The sequence below is a fragment of the Oreochromis niloticus genome, linkage group LG14 (assembly GCF_001858045.2).
Source record: "Oreochromis niloticus isolate F11D_XX linkage group LG14, O_niloticus_UMD_NMBU, whole genome shotgun sequence".
In the NCBI taxonomy this organism is placed as follows: Eukaryota; Metazoa; Chordata; class Actinopteri; order Cichliformes; family Cichlidae; genus Oreochromis; species Oreochromis niloticus.
This window is the reverse complement of record NC_031979.2, coordinates 31508247-31525121: the sequence shown is the minus strand read 5'-3', so window position 1 is coordinate 31525121 and position 16875 is coordinate 31508247. Positions and strand designations below refer to the sequence as shown.

At 37.9% G+C, this 16875-nt stretch overlaps 1 protein-coding gene across 1 annotated transcript in view; it reads right to left on the bottom strand.

Moving 5' to 3' along the window:
- The window catches only part of gbe1b (glucan (1,4-alpha-), branching enzyme 1b), a 98007-nt gene that overhangs the window by 15918 nt on the left and 65214 nt on the right, over positions 1-16875 (bottom strand). Inside the window, exons 13-14 of the mRNA XM_003450190.5 lie at positions 10432-10616; positions 5922-6052 (exon numbers count right to left, since the gene is read on the bottom strand). Coding sequence (XP_003450238.2) covers positions 5922-6052; positions 10432-10616 — 316 coding nt within the window. The remainder of the gene's footprint in view (positions 1-5921; positions 6053-10431; positions 10617-16875) is intronic.

Genomic DNA, 16875 nt, shown 5'->3' with positions numbered 1-16875 from the left:
TGCCACTATGGTGATTTATTGACAGAGCAAATTCATTTTGCAATAGAAGCTTTGCAGTACCTATCGAAAAAAAACCAGAGAAATATTCTCTCAGGCATTATAATGCGTCTGGGAAACTAGGATACGTGATGTGATGTGTGAAAGTTTAATCTTTCTAATACAAATAACACCAAGAAACTTCCCAACTGAGTGAATGTAATAAGGCTGTGAACTGTAAATATTCCACTAGCATGTTTCAAAACTGAGTTGGAGTGCGAGCAGCACTGCAGCACTCCTTCCTTTATATACACATACAAAATTACATACATACACACACACAGCACAGTGTGTATGCTGAAAATGCACAGTTAAAGTAATTCACAGTTCCCTGGCAAAGTTCTCTGAAAGGAAGTGAAAACTGGCACAAATTGGTAGTTGGATGCTTTGAGCGATTACATCTTTGTTAGTGGCTACAGATGGCTGCAACAACAGCTTACAGTATTTTAATCAATACAGCCTCTGTGAATAAAGGAGAAGATTAAAGAACACAATCAATTTTGCCCAATGAGCAGAAAGGCAGTCTGAAGCTAGATGATTCGAGTCATTGATGACCTGAAAACAATCTCGCCATGGCCACGATTGCAGACCAAGCTACCACTTAGTTTCTCCATCAACTCGTCTTTTTTTTCCCAGGCCATATGAAAGTAATAGCACCCTGGCGAGGGTAAACAAGAGCTGAGCGAGCTGGATGTGCACATCTGAAGAATGTGGCATGGCCTTGTAAGCCTTCTAAATAGTGTATCTAGCCTTTTCAGAGTCGATTTTTACCCTGCTTGCTGCTCAGCTGGTGTAAGTTTCATCAGAGTGGAAGAAATTATTCCTTTGTGACCGAAAGTGTTGAGGCAGCTCGAGCCAACTAGCAGCTGAAACCCAATCTGATGCAAAGTAGAAGCTTTAAAGAATATCGCTATAAAATAAAATAAATAGATAAAAATAATAAATTATTGTTTAAATTTGATGACTTTGTATTAAAAAAACATGACGCTTAAAAGTATGTTTAAAGAGTCTCTTGCAAAATTGGTTTTGTCCTTTTTTTTAAATTGTTTACTTTCATTTTTAAACTTGGGGGTTATCCAACACATTTGGCACACTTTTAAAAGAAAGATTTATTTTTCATTCTTACGTTATCATTATATATAAAAGAAATGTCTATTACACATTTGGAGAGAAAATATGCTGTTCCCGAGGGCTTTGAAGCATAAGATTGTTTAAATTTAAAGAAAGCATAATTTTTGTACTCAAATATTATTAATCTCCCTTCATATTCTATGGTTCATTTAGAACCATAGAACATAATTATTACCTGAACTAACACTCAGTTCATGTACTGAACGCTGGGATCACCTTGTAAATTGCACACTTTTAGAGTTTAGCCTTTACAAAAAAAAAAAAGACTTTATATACTGAACAGGAAAGTCATTGATTCTGGATGACTGAACTGACTAACTGGCTTTATGAACATCTTAAATAAGTGTGGTTGGTAGGTGACTTATGTATTCCTGTCAGTGTATCGTTACTGTAAATTGTACCTGAAAAGGTTGCAGCATAAAACCGTAGTACATGTTACAGAGGTTTAGTGGGATGCAGATGGAATATAGTTTATTTTCCTTATAGTTGTAAACAATTTATTCAAACTGTTTGGCTTGTTTATAGCCTCTCTTATCACCTGGCTGCTCACATTTCTTGCCTCAGTATACCTTTGATAGTAATCAGTACGTTTCCAGAACTCAGGGATTACCTTATTGAGTACAATGTTATCATAAATATGAGAAATGATGGCCAACACCACAGAAATAAAACCAGAGGATTTAATTTTCTTTTAATGTCTGAAATAAAGAAGCTGCTCTATCCGTCTACACCATTTGAACATCTTCTGGAATCAGAGATTAAGCCGCCAGACTGATGAGGATGTCTGTGGATGATATCCGTTAGAGTTACAACCTAATGGAATACCACACAGCCACATCGCCATTTATCTTAAAGCAGTCTGCAGAGAGCTGCATTAAAAAGAAATAGATGTATAGTTCCTTTTTTCAGAAACCTTACCTGGGATATTATAGATAACATCAGAGCACGTTATTTTCGCTCATGCATAGTTAGTCATTTAGTGTCACTACACCTGTAGTTGAATTATCCCAAATGGCATTCCAGGAGCAGCTCAGACAGGAAAGTAAAAATGATGACCTGACACAATTGCAACTGCCTATTGGCACAGTGTAAATCAAAGACCAATCAGCACTGACAGGTACAGCTTTCATGACGGGATCCAACTGGGATTTCAAATACTCTAACCAGCCAGATAAAGACCACTGCCTGAAGAACGTGTCCACCACGATTCGGAGAGAAAATAAAAAAACTCACTGACGGTTTGAGTGCCTGTCGAAAACCTGACATTGACTGCATTTTAATGGCCAACAATTTTATAGGCGAAGTGCTTCGCTTTACTTTCACTGCAGTTCTTCTTGGAGAGAAACAAAAACACACATCCTAAAGAGAACAATTAGAAAGTTGGTCTAAGAAAAATCTGACGACGTCTTGCGGTTATGGAGGCTCGGATTTTGATGGATTACTATACTGAAACATGTAATTATTTTAACATCAGCAGTTCTGGAGTTACTGCAGAGTACTGCAACTAAGGTAACATCATGCTTATTTTTGTAACCGACTAATAACATAATTATGGAAGATGCCGGAAAGAATAAGCACCTGAAGATCGATTTAAATGCCACGCGGTCATGCAACATGAGACCGAGGGCCACAGAAGGTTTTTTTTGCTAGAGAGGAACACCCTCTGATATAATATGGTACTTGCTGTATTGCTAAAGGAAATGACATCCTGTATTGGATCAATTTTCACTGGTGCACAGCATGGTCACCTGCATCTAGCTATTATTTCCAGATACCGCAGTGGTGTAGAGCTCCACCGTGACATCCCTGACCCTCACACAGGTAGAAGAAAGTTTAAGTATATGACGGCTGAGTGTAATGAAAAAGCACTTTTGGACTCTTTGAGCTTGTCTTGTTTACCTCCTCTGCCTCTGAGTGGCACTTTCATCTGTCTTCTAGCCTAATTGGATCCTCTGCACACATTCCCATCGGAGGATCTGCATCTCCTCATACACACGGCACATTTACCTTCCTCACACACACAGCACATTTGCCTTTATGTGTTTACCGCCTCTCTGTATAATGACAGGCAAAGCTTTGCCCTCACATTTATTTGCATTTCCTCTCAACCCACCCAGTGTCTGAGGCCTCTCCTTAAACATCAAAAGAAGCACCAGGAGGAAAAGATGTGGTTGCATCTAAATGAAAATAAACCCTCAAAAACGATGTTGCCGACACTGTGAAGCAAGGCTATTACTGCTTTGCCCAAGATTCACCCCATCAAGGCAGAGTAAAAACACAAAGCAGAACGTACAATTACTGCACATCAAACACGCTTACAATTAAAGGATGATGTTAAAATATTAGATGTTACTTCTGTTGGTTTTTAATAATTGAATAAACTTGATTAATGTCTTTTCTTACTATTCACATTTAATAACATGTTCATTAACTCTTACAATCAATTCGATGGTAAAAACGTTATAGCCACTGTGTTATTTATGCTACTAAGATAATGTCACCTAAACATTCCCTGTATGTGACCTTATATAATAAGTGCAAATAACATAGCTTGGCAAAATACTGTACAATTCCCACAGAAAACATTTTTGATTGCGATAATAGTGTTTTCTATTTATGATGTTCTATTACAGTTTGACAGAGCTTCATTATTTCATTTAGCCAGAGGCAACCACTTATCCATCTAAATAAAATAAAAATGATGTAGAAATAATAAGAATAACTCCTGTTTAATACCAGCCAATCGAATCATTACCATCTGATTGAATTTCTCATGTGTAATCATTTAAACTGCTGGCATCCAGACAAAAAAAACCTACCAAACTCCGTCTTGCATTTTGACTCACCATCACATCATTTAAGTCGTAGCTGGAAATGCATCACAGCCTCATATCCATCCGGGAAGCTGTTGGTGTGAGCTGCAGTGGGCCTCATAAGGGAGTGATGTCCGTTATAATAAATACAAATCTGTCAGCTTCCTGTCCCCGCTCACATTCCTGATCATTAAGCCTGCTGTAATCACAACTGTGGGACTCATTAAATTTCTGACAGCCAATACCGCTAAAGAGAATGCTTTCTGAATCACTGGGCTCTGCTATTACTTCTCTCTAATAGCATAACAACACTACTATAAACAACCAACTCATATTCCCCTCAACAGCAACTGCTAAAATTATATTACAAAAGTCCTAGCTCTAGAGAAAACACTGCCATTAAAACTGTGAGTCTTTACAGGATACATTTACTTTTAACAAGTCTGATCCACTTCTCAGTCTAAAATCTTCTCTTATTAAATGCACTTATGGGAGTTTTATGTAGAGCCGTGTTATTCTTTCAAAATTGTTAGTAGTTAATACTGCAGGTGATGTAGCATTAGAAACTCATGCACAGCTTATAATCCATTCATCCATCCATATAACTATTTGGCCCAGTAGGGTCATGGGGCTGTGAGTGTAGTAGCTAGAGCCTATCCCAACTGACACTGGGTGAGACAAGGTACATCCTAGACAGGTTGCTAGGCTATCGTAGGGCTAACAAAGACAGACAGACAACCACTCACCAATTAAGCTAACAAGCATGTCTTTCGACTGTGGGAGAAAACTGGAGTCCCCAAATAAAGCTCACACAGTCACAGTGAGATGACATGCAAACTCTCCACTACCCTACTACATAGCCAACATGTGGAAATCAGCTACTATTAAATAGTCTGCTACACAGTAGGAGAGTATATGTGCAATCTGGAATCAGACTGGCTATTCTGTTGCCTTAATCTTCAGGGACATCACGGGGCTTCCACTGTGTGCAGGGGATTTCTAAATCGATGGCTTAGTTTTGAAATTACATTTCAGCAAATTGACACAAACTGGTTACTACCATGGAACCAGTTTGTGTGTAAGTGTGTTTGGATTGCAAACAGAAACCCCAAAACAAAAGTTTCTCTTTCTCTCTCTACATATATTAACGAGCAGATATCTCTTTATAGATGGTTCATGTACACTAGACATTTGTCAAGTGAAATCTGTAACCCACCGCAAACTCAAAGGAAGAAACTGAGATGAATCAGCTCTGAACTGGTGTGATAAAAATACTACTTTTTGGAATAGGTCACACACAGTGAAGCTGGCAAAAGAACAGAGGCTTATTATAAAGTCCCCATTCACATGAAAAATTCGCCCATTATACGCCTCCCGTTACGTGGCATTTGTTTAATACTGCAGTGCCCAGCAGTCTAAAACTTAATTTATTGACTATATTTAAGACCAAAAATAATTTGGTTTGGATTTGGAGTTTTTGACATTAAAAAAAAAAAATACAGATATTGCCAGCTGTTTGTTTTAGTACATCCATTTTTAGTACAAATGGAGAATGGAGTTACTGGCAGTGCTCGAGTTTTACAGAATAGCCAGAGTTGAGAGGATGTATCCAGCAGGGTAAAATAATGTCAACAAAAGAAGCACAATCCCAAAACAGATCATATATTCTCTGTGAGCTTTCAAAGTCAAGCTGTGCAGGGTGGATCGTGTATTTCCCAGCTTTGCGTCTGAGTCTCCCTTTTAACAGTCAATTACTGTCTTGGTTGAAATATTGTCAGTTAGTGATTTGTCAAGCTCGAAAGATTAGTCGTGTTATTATATAAAGGAACTAACTAACAAGGACAACATTACTCTGAGAGGCACTGTGGCGTAACAAAGGAAAGCCACAGTCTGAAGATTTAAAATTAAAACAAAATTTTAAAAAAGACATATGAAGGATACTTTCCTGGAGCTTCTACAGCCACCCTGTAGTCCTGGAAGCTCTTATTGGGGTGGAAGTTGAAGATAAAGAGCACATTTGCCCTGTCAAACACAATGACCTTGTCCTCTTCATGCTTGGCACTGACAAAGGCCTGGAGGGGGAAAAGAGAGAGAAAGAAAAGCTAATAAAGTATTTCTTCATGAATAGTCATTACCTTTCTCATCTTGGATTTAGAGAGTTATAATGGAGCACATTATATCAGTGGACTACACATTTCCAAACACACTAAGAGACATTCCCACATCAAATTTTGGGTGGCAATCATCAGCAGAAAGCAGCGGCCCTGGGTAGCGCAAGGCAGACACTGTCAGCCCTAGACAGCTGCACATGATAAAGCCGCCACTCTCCTGTGGAGCGAGCTACTGTTAACGTGTCATTAGCAGAGATTATCAATGTCACCCCACCCCCTATTTTTAGTGCCTTGTTCCCCAAGCCAATTTCAGGGCAGCAAATTCACGGCTGAACGAGAAGATAAGCACCCCGACAACTGGACCAGCAGAGAGGATGGAGGTTAAGAAATGAGCTGACAGTCTGGAGTCTTTTCCCAAGTCCATTTCTACATGAGAACTCTGCAAAGTCCAAGTAAAGCCAAGTTTCACTGACCGGCAGTTTAATCTGAAGCCATGAAGTCTTGACCAAATTAACACAGCTAGTCATAAATAAAAATAAGCATTAAATGTCAATGTAGTCATCTGGCTTCATGGTTTAGGAATATATTCTGATTATAGCCTAATCTGTAAATGTTCATGGAAAAATAAAAATTATAATGTAATAATTTTCAAGCGTGGAACAAGAAAAATACCTATTTAGGAGGCCAATAAATGGTCGCCCGATATGAAAGCAAAACCCTCTAGTATGACATTAGGTCACAGTCTGTCAAATTTCTGTCACTGCCAGCAGAATCCCCCTGATTGGGAGCTGTTTTGACTGAAACTTAGCCAGGCAATAAGAGCTTATTTTTGAAGTCAGCAATCTGAATGAGTAAATTTTTGCTAGTCCACTGCTAAAATCCAATATTTGCACAAAATGCTATCCTCTTCTCTGCTCCCTTTTCTTCACTAGAACTTATATTAAGTCAGCTGCAGTCCAGCGCACCCAGCGCAGTTGGCAGAAAAATTGGATTTAACTTTGGATATGCCACAGGCAAACATTTTCCGTTTCCGGAGAGATAGGAGACATCGAAAATACATTTGAAGATGTAACCTGCTGCTGGAAAAGGCAAAAATAATGATTTGACTTTTGCCCCCAAGGTTTGCTATTGAAAACTATGTGAATGAATCACTGCCTCATGTCCAAACTGCTGATTCCAATGACCTTATTATTAGGAAAAAAAACTATGCAAAGTGCCTTTTTCCTGATTTGCTGGATTTATAGACCATTTTTACGATTTCCATCAAAGACGGACTAAAGTTTCATTGCAAGCGATTAAAAGCATCTTGGGTATTTCTAATGGTTGGTGTCAGAGCTATAAAACATTTTGCTTTATTTGCTAGTGTATGCTGCTTTATTGTAAAATATACTCAGAGCTGCACACCTCAAGGAAGAGGAGTTTTAGTCCAAAAACTTTGGCCTTTTAAAACTCACAGATGCACATCTTCAAAGACATATGCACAAATCTCACTTTTCAGCAAAGTCCCTGCATGTTTCCATTTCTGCTTAGTTCATTTACACCTGGGACAATAAGGAGAACTGCTGACATATCAGCTTATGCTTCTTGTTTTAACTACAAAATGCCCTTGGATCCTTCCACTACAGTGAAATATTGAACCAACCGAGCTATAGAATTTTCCCCACTAAGAACAATTACCTTGGCAATGTCACTGATGAGCCCTACAAAGGATTTTGCCTCATCTGGTTATTATAGCAGAATCTCTGAACAGTTATTGGCGTTATCTGCGAATGATGTTCCGATGTTCTTTTTGTGATATTGTTTCATTCTGCGAATAAGAATTTCTTGTCTCAGCTGTTTCTGTGTGCACAGACACTGGAACACAGGGTCAGCTACACAAACCACTAGAGCTGATTTATTATCTCTTGTCTGGTCTTCAGGGCACTTACTCAATATCTTATGAGTAGCTTAAGTTTTACATAATGCCTATATTGATTAACGCCTCTACTTAGAAACTTCTTTTTTTTTTAAAAGATAATATCTGTGTGTACTATTTTATCTAAGTACTGACTAACTGATGCAATCCTACATGCTATTACAAGTAAAAGACAGGCATATATACACATGAATATAAGGCCGCATCCATGAAGGCATAGGGATGCATTCGTGCATAGAGCATTGGTTACTTTGAAGGTTTTAATGCTATATTAATTAAATGTATTAATGTTAAACCACATGTTTATATTTTGGAGCAACATATCCTCCTTTTTCTACACAAGTACTTGCTTATTTCAGCAGGATAGTGCTAAACTGCATTTTGCATATACTACAAAAGCACAGCTCCATATTAAGATCTGAAATTCATACCTGTCACTCAGTGACAAATATTTTGATATTATCCAGAGCCAACAAAGGATGCCTCAAATCTTATAATAAAAACTTTGAAAACAAGTGGTCTCCTCATACTTCAAACGGCTTCCTGTACAAGTTGTAAGAAAAGAAGACGTGATACAACACAGTGATAAACATGCCCCATTTCCCCATACTATTTTTAATGTGTTTCTGGCATCACATTCATGAGTGTATATTGCTAAAAACAAAACCATTGTATTATTTAGAAATATGGGGCTTATAGGATAAGTAAAATATATTTAGACATGGATCTGGACTCAATGGTGGCCAATCCATGTGTGAAAACGATGTCTCGTATATCTTCAAACTGATGTCTGCTGGTTTATTTGTTGGCACATATTCTGATTAGTTGATTTATAAACTTAGATTATAGCAGCAGAAACAGGCTATCATTACTCACCGAATCTGTCAGTTTGCTGTCAGTGGACGTGTTTCGCAGTATCAGGATCACCCGTTTGATAAATCAGACTAAAACGGACAGTCAGGATTCCAAAAAAATAAATAAATCTTTGCTGCCGTCCTGCCCTCCATTCAAGAGTTAAACAAATCCAAAATCAGATATCTGTAGAGTTTCTTTCCGCAGCCTATGACTCTGTCAAGACCTCATGTAAATACTGTATATACAGTAACCAGTTATCCATCCCTTATTTATTCCATAATGATTCTAGCAGTTTTGCACGATTGCATGTATAAATCTGGTAATATGCTATATTGCTGTTGTTATATTTAATGTTCTTCCTTACTCTTTTGATGATATTATGTACTATTGATCATAAGACATCCCAACATATTTTCTTCCTTAGCCAGATTGTTCCTTAGTGTTCGTGACATAAATACATCTCAACAATCTGTCAAAACCTTTCAGATATTTGTTTGGCAACAAAATGTACAAAGTGAAAGTCTAATCACATATGCATGCTCTTTGACCCTCGATAAGACACATACTGCTACATCTGGCTGAAGAGCACAGCACAACTGCTATTATAGACCTCAAACATCATTTATGTTTGAGATGTCTTAAGTGTACATTATATAGCTGTGATCTACTGTATGATTTTACATTAAAAGCATAGAACCAAGAAAAACAGCACCCACAGTATGCAGCAGGTCAGCTCTCGTGCCAAATGTATTCACTTTCCCTGCCAGCAGCATCATTTAGTATCAGCATTCCCTCTCATTTACCCAAAAGGCAGCACACAAATCAGTAAGGCTGTGCTTTTCCTTTGCCTTACCTCCAAAGCTCTGTCTCTCATCTACTTCTAAAGGATGTAGGAGCCTCCAGTAAGTCAGAACACACTTTTGACTGATAGACCAATATGCAGAAATTATCCGTGTGAACCAGGCATGTCTCTAATTATGCCCTCTGATATTTTTTCTACTCTGCTGCATTTGTCTGTCTGTCGAGCAGCACTCTGCAGGACAGAGTGTAACATAGCAAGGTGAAGTAGCTTTAATCTGGGGACTGATTCCCAGGGATGTGAGGGAAGGTATTTTTGAATCAATTACACACACTCACTTCTAATCCCTGTCAATTCAGCCAAAGTCTCCATTTGCATTATCCCATTACTTTGCTACCAGCACCTCAAGAGAAAAAAAAACATTTTTTTCCTTCTCCCATAGGCTTCAAATGCAGGCAAAGACACAAGCTTCAGGAATAGAGTGAAATCTATTACTGTTCAACCTGACAGCAGCCAGAAAAACAAGACATTTACAAAATGAACTCTAATGTGTGCAGGGAAACTTTACAGGTATGTGAAGATAGTGAGCTGAGAATACATTTAATCTTGAAGAAAATAAACCTTTATCCGATTTATAAACAGCTGGTTGAGAAACGACAGGCTATTATTGTATATGTGTTTGAAAAGTTGCTGCAGCAATTTCTTTTTAATGCCATCTCATCACATTGCGTGCATAAAGCCTACTGTACAGTCAACGTGTGACGTTCTTACAGGTGGAGCTGCCAGCCAGCCGTACTTGTCTTCGGTACGGTTCATGTCCCGGTCAAAGGCGTAGAGCTGACCGTAGCGCAGGTGATCCATATCTACCAGGTTAAACTGCCGCCGGGCATAGTGGTAACTCTGATTGTTGCCCTCTCTGGGGAAATCCAACCACTCAGGATGGCCAAACTCATTTCCTGCAACACAGAGAGTTTTATTAAAAAAGGTACATAATGAACAGAAAGGCACAGTCTTTGAATCAAAAGACCCTATTATACTGTCCTATATAAGGTGCATTTAGGGTTTTGTGCAATTTTTAACAAGATAAAAAAATAAAAAGATAGAGCTCACACTTTTTTTCATAACCTGACCAGAAAATACCACTTTCCTGTTTTAAAGAGAGCCAAAATGCTCTTGCTGAATTTTCACCAAGTGACAATCATCTTATAACCCAAGAATCTGCCCCAAATCCAATAGCTTTCATTTGAGCTTCGCCCTTTCAATTTGTGCAAAATGAATTCACCAGGATACATTTTCATCATTAAAATTTAAATCTCAGTTCTTCATAACAATCCAAATGTTTCAACTTGGTGTTAAAAACAATACCAGGAGCTATTCAACTCGCACACAAATGAGACTATAATAAACAGATTCATCACTAGATCTCGCTCATCGCCGTTTAATTCGTGTTTGTGAAAACAATATCTAAATTACTGTCTTATTCTGCCACCTTTCAAATGCCTGTTTGTTCATTTCATCTTTTCCTCATCTTTCAGTTAATTAGGAGAAACAAGCTGAAATCTTCGGACTGCGCGCATTTAGCAAAACAGAACACACTCGGTGGAACTTTTCTGAAAACAACAGACCTGATGCTACTATCAAGACACGGCAGAAAGGAGATGAGATAATGAATCCGTCACTGGGTGTCATGACAACATCATAAAACAACAGCCAGGATAATTGAATTCCTGGCAGTAAAAGAAAGACAAACCAGAGACAGAAGATGATGGTAACAAAAATAAATAAATAAAAATAAATAAATAAGGAAAAAAAACCCTGAGTGATGGGATGAAGTGGAACAGACAGGGACTGACAGCAGATTTTAATGAAATACATTATGTAGGTGTTAAAGTAGTAGCAAACAATAAGACATGAACTGCCAACAGAACAAGCACACTGCAGCACTTGCCTAGGAATTAGGGCAGCACAGAGAGAGAGAGAGCGAGAGCGAGAGAAAGTGAGAGAGAAAGTGAGAGAGTGCCTTTTCTTCTGACATCTGCATGAATAACAAGCCTCCCACACAAGTGAACTTGAAATGTTAAGGAGAGAATTACACCTCAGCACCACCAGTCAAAAACAGACTTTCTTCCCTGCACTCCACCAAGAGGATTGTGTACACTACTTTATTGAGTATCTGAAATTCTTGTGCTAATTTTTCATATATTAAAAGCACAGAATCTATACTTCATTTAGTTGGAGATTAGTGAGAAAGTCAAACATTGCACATTGCATGGATTTGACTTTAAATGTTTATTATGCGAAAAGTGCACAAATTAAAGTTGAAGCCTTTTATTTCCCACATTTTAATGCCGAATACTGTAATGAAAATGGTGCCTACAGTTATAGTATTCAATGAGATTTAGTTAGTGCTAATTGTTTTAATTCATTTATTTTTCTCAGTACTATTGTACAGGGTGTGTAATTCAGGGTGTGTATCAAAACTTTTAATTTTACACCAGTTGACCAGTCCATTTTCAGATATCATGGTCACAAATTACAATAGTAAGTAGGTGGAACATATAACACCATAAGCGAGCAGAAGAGCTAGTTAATTTTGTGGCAAATAAGTATAGTGTGCTATACACTCATTGGCCACTTTGTCACCTTGGACACCAAGGTCCTGTAAACTTCCTCAGAGATTTTGGTCCATACTGACATGATGATATTCTCACAGTAGACTGATCATTTGTACATTCATGATGATGCAAATTTCCAATTCTACAAAGATCCTCTATTGGATTAAGTTCTGATAACTGTGGAGGCCATTTGAGTACAGGCTGTGCTGTTTAAATAATGTTTAGTTGGTACTAAGGGACCCAAAGGACACCTAGAAAAGATCCACCACAAGCAGCTTAAACTCTTTTTGGACACCAAATTCTGACACCCGCTGTGATCTTCTGCTGTTGTAGCCCATCAGCTCTGACTTCAACATGTCGTGCATTCAGAGATAGCTTGATTGTATGACCCAGAGAACTGAAACTCACTGGATATTTTCTCTTTTTTGGACCGCTCTCTGCAAACACTAGAGATAGCTGTGTGGGAAAATCCCAACATAGCAGTAGTTTCTGAAATAATCAGATCACCTCATTTAATACCAACCAGATTTTCTTTCAAATTTTGATGCTCGGTTTGAACTTCACAAGGTCATTGTAATGCTCACACCCCTAAATGCATTGGGTTTCTACCACGTGATTGGTTGATTACAGTAGATATCTGTGTTAATGAGCAGCTTTTCGAGGATCTATTCTGTACCTCATTAGGTGGCCAGAGATTGTATACAGGTGATGGCTTAGTTTCTTTTGGTGATGATCTTGATTCTGTTTACTAATTAATGAACAGATCCCGCATTGTAGATCTACTGAGACTGTTATCCACCGCCGCCCTGCGTTTTCATGAACTGAAATTTGCATGCTCTGCGTGAGCTATAAACTATAAACCTTTCTGGAAGGCCATGATGTTGATATCATCGGATTTCATTTACTCATGTCCATTGCTGATATTGATAATGTCAGTCTTGTTCCAATCTTGTCCTTACATCACTGGGAATTTGGTATGTGGAGTGAGAAAAGTTCCCGAGTGCTTTGAAGTTTAAGAGAATAAAGAGCAAAATTTATCCTTGTCACCTTCTTGAGTTTATTTTATAACACACCTGAAGCCAGTTTTCATCAGCCTGTGAGCTAAAGAAATCTAGGACTGTGTGAAGGCACTAATACAGGAAGTAAAGGCTCTCCTCTGGACATCATCTTTGTTTATTTTTTCCTCCTGTCTGTCTTATCAAGACAACTGGGCAATTCCTCCACTGATGTTACAGCTGCTGTAGGCTATGTCTTGGCCCTGGCCACGGGTGGCAATGGATATGTCAGTTGGCATGAACTGCCCCTAAGCAAAAGGACAAGTTCTTCTGAGTGTTCTGCCTCCACTAGGGAGGCTACCTAAAATGTCTCTCCAGTGATCAGGTGTCTTTTGAGCCTTAGGGAAGAAATTGCCAGTTTTAAGACCATTCTTAATGCATCAACACAATCCTTTTTCTTTGCTCAATAGTTACACTGTAAAATGTAATTCTAGATGTTTGTTATTTCAACATATTATTCTATATCAGTTTGACGATAGATGACTGAAGTTGTTGTTATAACATAGAATTACAAGTTAAAAACGTCCCAATTACACCAAAAAAAGCTAACTTGAAAACTCATGTCCAGCTAAATCAGCAACTTATGTGAACTTGACAATGTGGGTAAGTTGAGCACAGCAGGATTCAAAACTGCCTCACGTGACTGCTACCGAGGTGCATCATGGGGAATTGGCGGTTAACAACATGCTCACTTTACTTGGACGTTTTCTAATCGTCTTCTTTGGAATATGCTTTCAAGGTGAGTAACATTGGTTATAACTATAAGGAAAGAGAGCTACAAAAGTTGGAACATGTTTTGAATTTATGGCACGACGTGTGTTTTTCTCTTTTACCGAAATGTTTGCTTTAGCTAATGTAACTTTAGCCGACAAGGTCCAGCTTGTGTGTCATGACCAAACTTGACCTAATAAACTGACACATGGCCTTTTTTATGGGTTTAATGTGGCACTGACCAAATCACAAGTATTGTGCCGCTAGCTTTAAGGTTGTGCACTCAACCACTGTTGCGATATTAGCAAGCTAACTCAGCTAATTAATAAAGCTTATTTCATATTGTCTCTGTACTTGTAAATTTCTTTCAAGTTCACAGGCTGTTGTATTTTGGTGGAAGTTCATTTTGGCAATATTTCCAATAACTGACTGGGTTCAGGACTTTTTGGCAGGACTCCGATGCTTGTTGTCATCTGTTTACCCCTATGTAATCACTTAAGTTGTTATTAACTGCTGCATGCTAAGCTGCAAGAGTGCACTGAGGACTGAGACAAAATATGGTCTACAAACCAGCATTATATTAGTTTTTATCAGATAGTCCTCCAGTGTGTTTATTTTTTGCTTTAATTCTATTGTGCAGTTATTTGTTACCCTGAAATGCTTTATGCTTAACAACAGCTCACTATTTTGACTTATTTTTGAACTCTTGTGATCAGTATGACTAGATTGTGTGAGTTTCCATACTAAAAGAGCTGTAGTGATAAAATAATTGGCATCAGAGACACTGATTTTTGGCATGGTATACTGCAGAAGGGTTTGTTTGTTTTTTTGCATAATTTACCTTTTAATTAAACTGCATTCTCTGTATTGTAACAAAACTAACATTGTTTATATGTCAGAAAATTAGCAAACATGAATAAATGGCAAAAACAATATAATTATAACATATATTTTTATTTTACTTATTTTAGGTCTGTGAAGCCAAACTTGATGCTGGGGATTTATTTTTGTCAGTGGAGTCAAATGGTAAGTTACAATTTGTGCATTTTGTCATACTGGAAACACCACAGATTATATTGTAACTTAATAGCTCTGTAGAACAAATGATATAAAGATTGTAGTGTCAGGGTACTTCTTAAGAAGTAATATGGCACTATTGATGATCACATGCAGGTGGCATAAACTAAATATTCAGATGTGTTACCAACAAATGATTCATTAACAAAAGCAATGGAGCAGACTGTTTAGGTTCTTGTGGTTGTAATAACATCCATAACTGCAAGTTTGTCATTAATTTATTTTCACAGGTCTAGATGATCACATCTGTCTTTGTCATTTAAATGAGGTGGACTTGCAAACTTTGCGCTCTTTTGGGTAAATTGCTGTCCACTACATATACACAGAATGTGCACAGTATTTCAGATCTAAAAAGGGAGTATGTAATGGACTTGCTGGCTTTAATGTAAAAAGCCTGTTGTGTAACTTTAATGAGGCAGTTGGACTAAAACAGTATTGCTCATCAAGGTAAACATCTGAGGAATAAGGAAATTGTTACTTGTCCTTTTACTCAGTGTTCTTTTAATTGCACGTTTACTAAAGTTTTACATCACATAAGTCATTTTCACAATCATTCTACTTTAAAAGATTTCGAGACAGAGCTTATTGTTCTCTGAACTTCCTTGTTTGCTGAACGGCAGGTAAAGTGCATCTTTTTGTTTGTTTGCTTTTGTGTGTTTGTGTTTTCTCTAATGGGCCTCAGATGACTGTTTGCTTAAATTTGGGTCTCAAAGAATCTTTTTTTTATTCTGCCTGTACTCTCCACCCCTCTTCTTCTATTGCTCAGGTTGAAGCAGAATTTGCCCGTCTTACATCTGTTGACCTGAAAGGGTTCCTTTTTGCTGTGCTTGACCATTATGGAGAGGTTCGTGGAGCTGTACAAAATCAAGAGCGGCATAGGAGGGCTAACTAGGCTCATAAGATGCTTCGGTGATGATGTAAGTGTTCAACTGCGAAATCTAATCCTTTGTTTAAGTTTTAGGTTATCCAGTTCAACTGATGAACTCATTGAAAGAAAGCTGATAAGTAAAGTCTGTCATCATATTTCAGAACTGGACATTTAGTGTGGTAACTTTTACAGAATCTATGTATATTGGTGGTAGGTTGGATATCATATTCTACTTGAATGTCCTGATAAGCCTGATTCAAAATCTCCAATGATAATCATATATTGATGGAATTATGTATCAAAAAGCTGTGAATTTGGAGCTGTCTACATGTTTCATAAACACTGTTTAAAAAGTGTTTTTGTTTTCTTTTTGACTTCTTTGACCAGAGCCCTACACAAAGGAAGAGGACAGAGGATCTCATTTTCTAAAGGAAGATCCCTCACACACTTTCAAGACTGTGAAGGTTAGCATTGTTTCTTTTAGTAAATTTAATAATGACAGCACCACAGTGGATTTTAAATGAAACATGTGGCATCTATGAAACAACAGATGCCACATGATAACATGTGTACTTTTTCCTCACCAAATGTATTATTACAAGATCTTTGACACTGGATTTGGTCTGGGTTTCAGAGAAACTAACTGGCAAGCTAGCATTGATATTATTAGTGTCTTGTGTTTATTCATGTCTTCACCAGGGTCTTTGACATTTCGCTGCTGTACTGTTCACTTCAGCTTTATGTTTGATTTCTCACATTGTATATTGTAATGGCAGAGATATTAGGATATTTAAGGGGCTGCAGTGGCTGCTACAGCTGTGGGGGGCAATACTTTGGTGAAATGTCCTGGACCCTGGAAAAGAGACTGTGTAGACTGGGTAAGCAATTA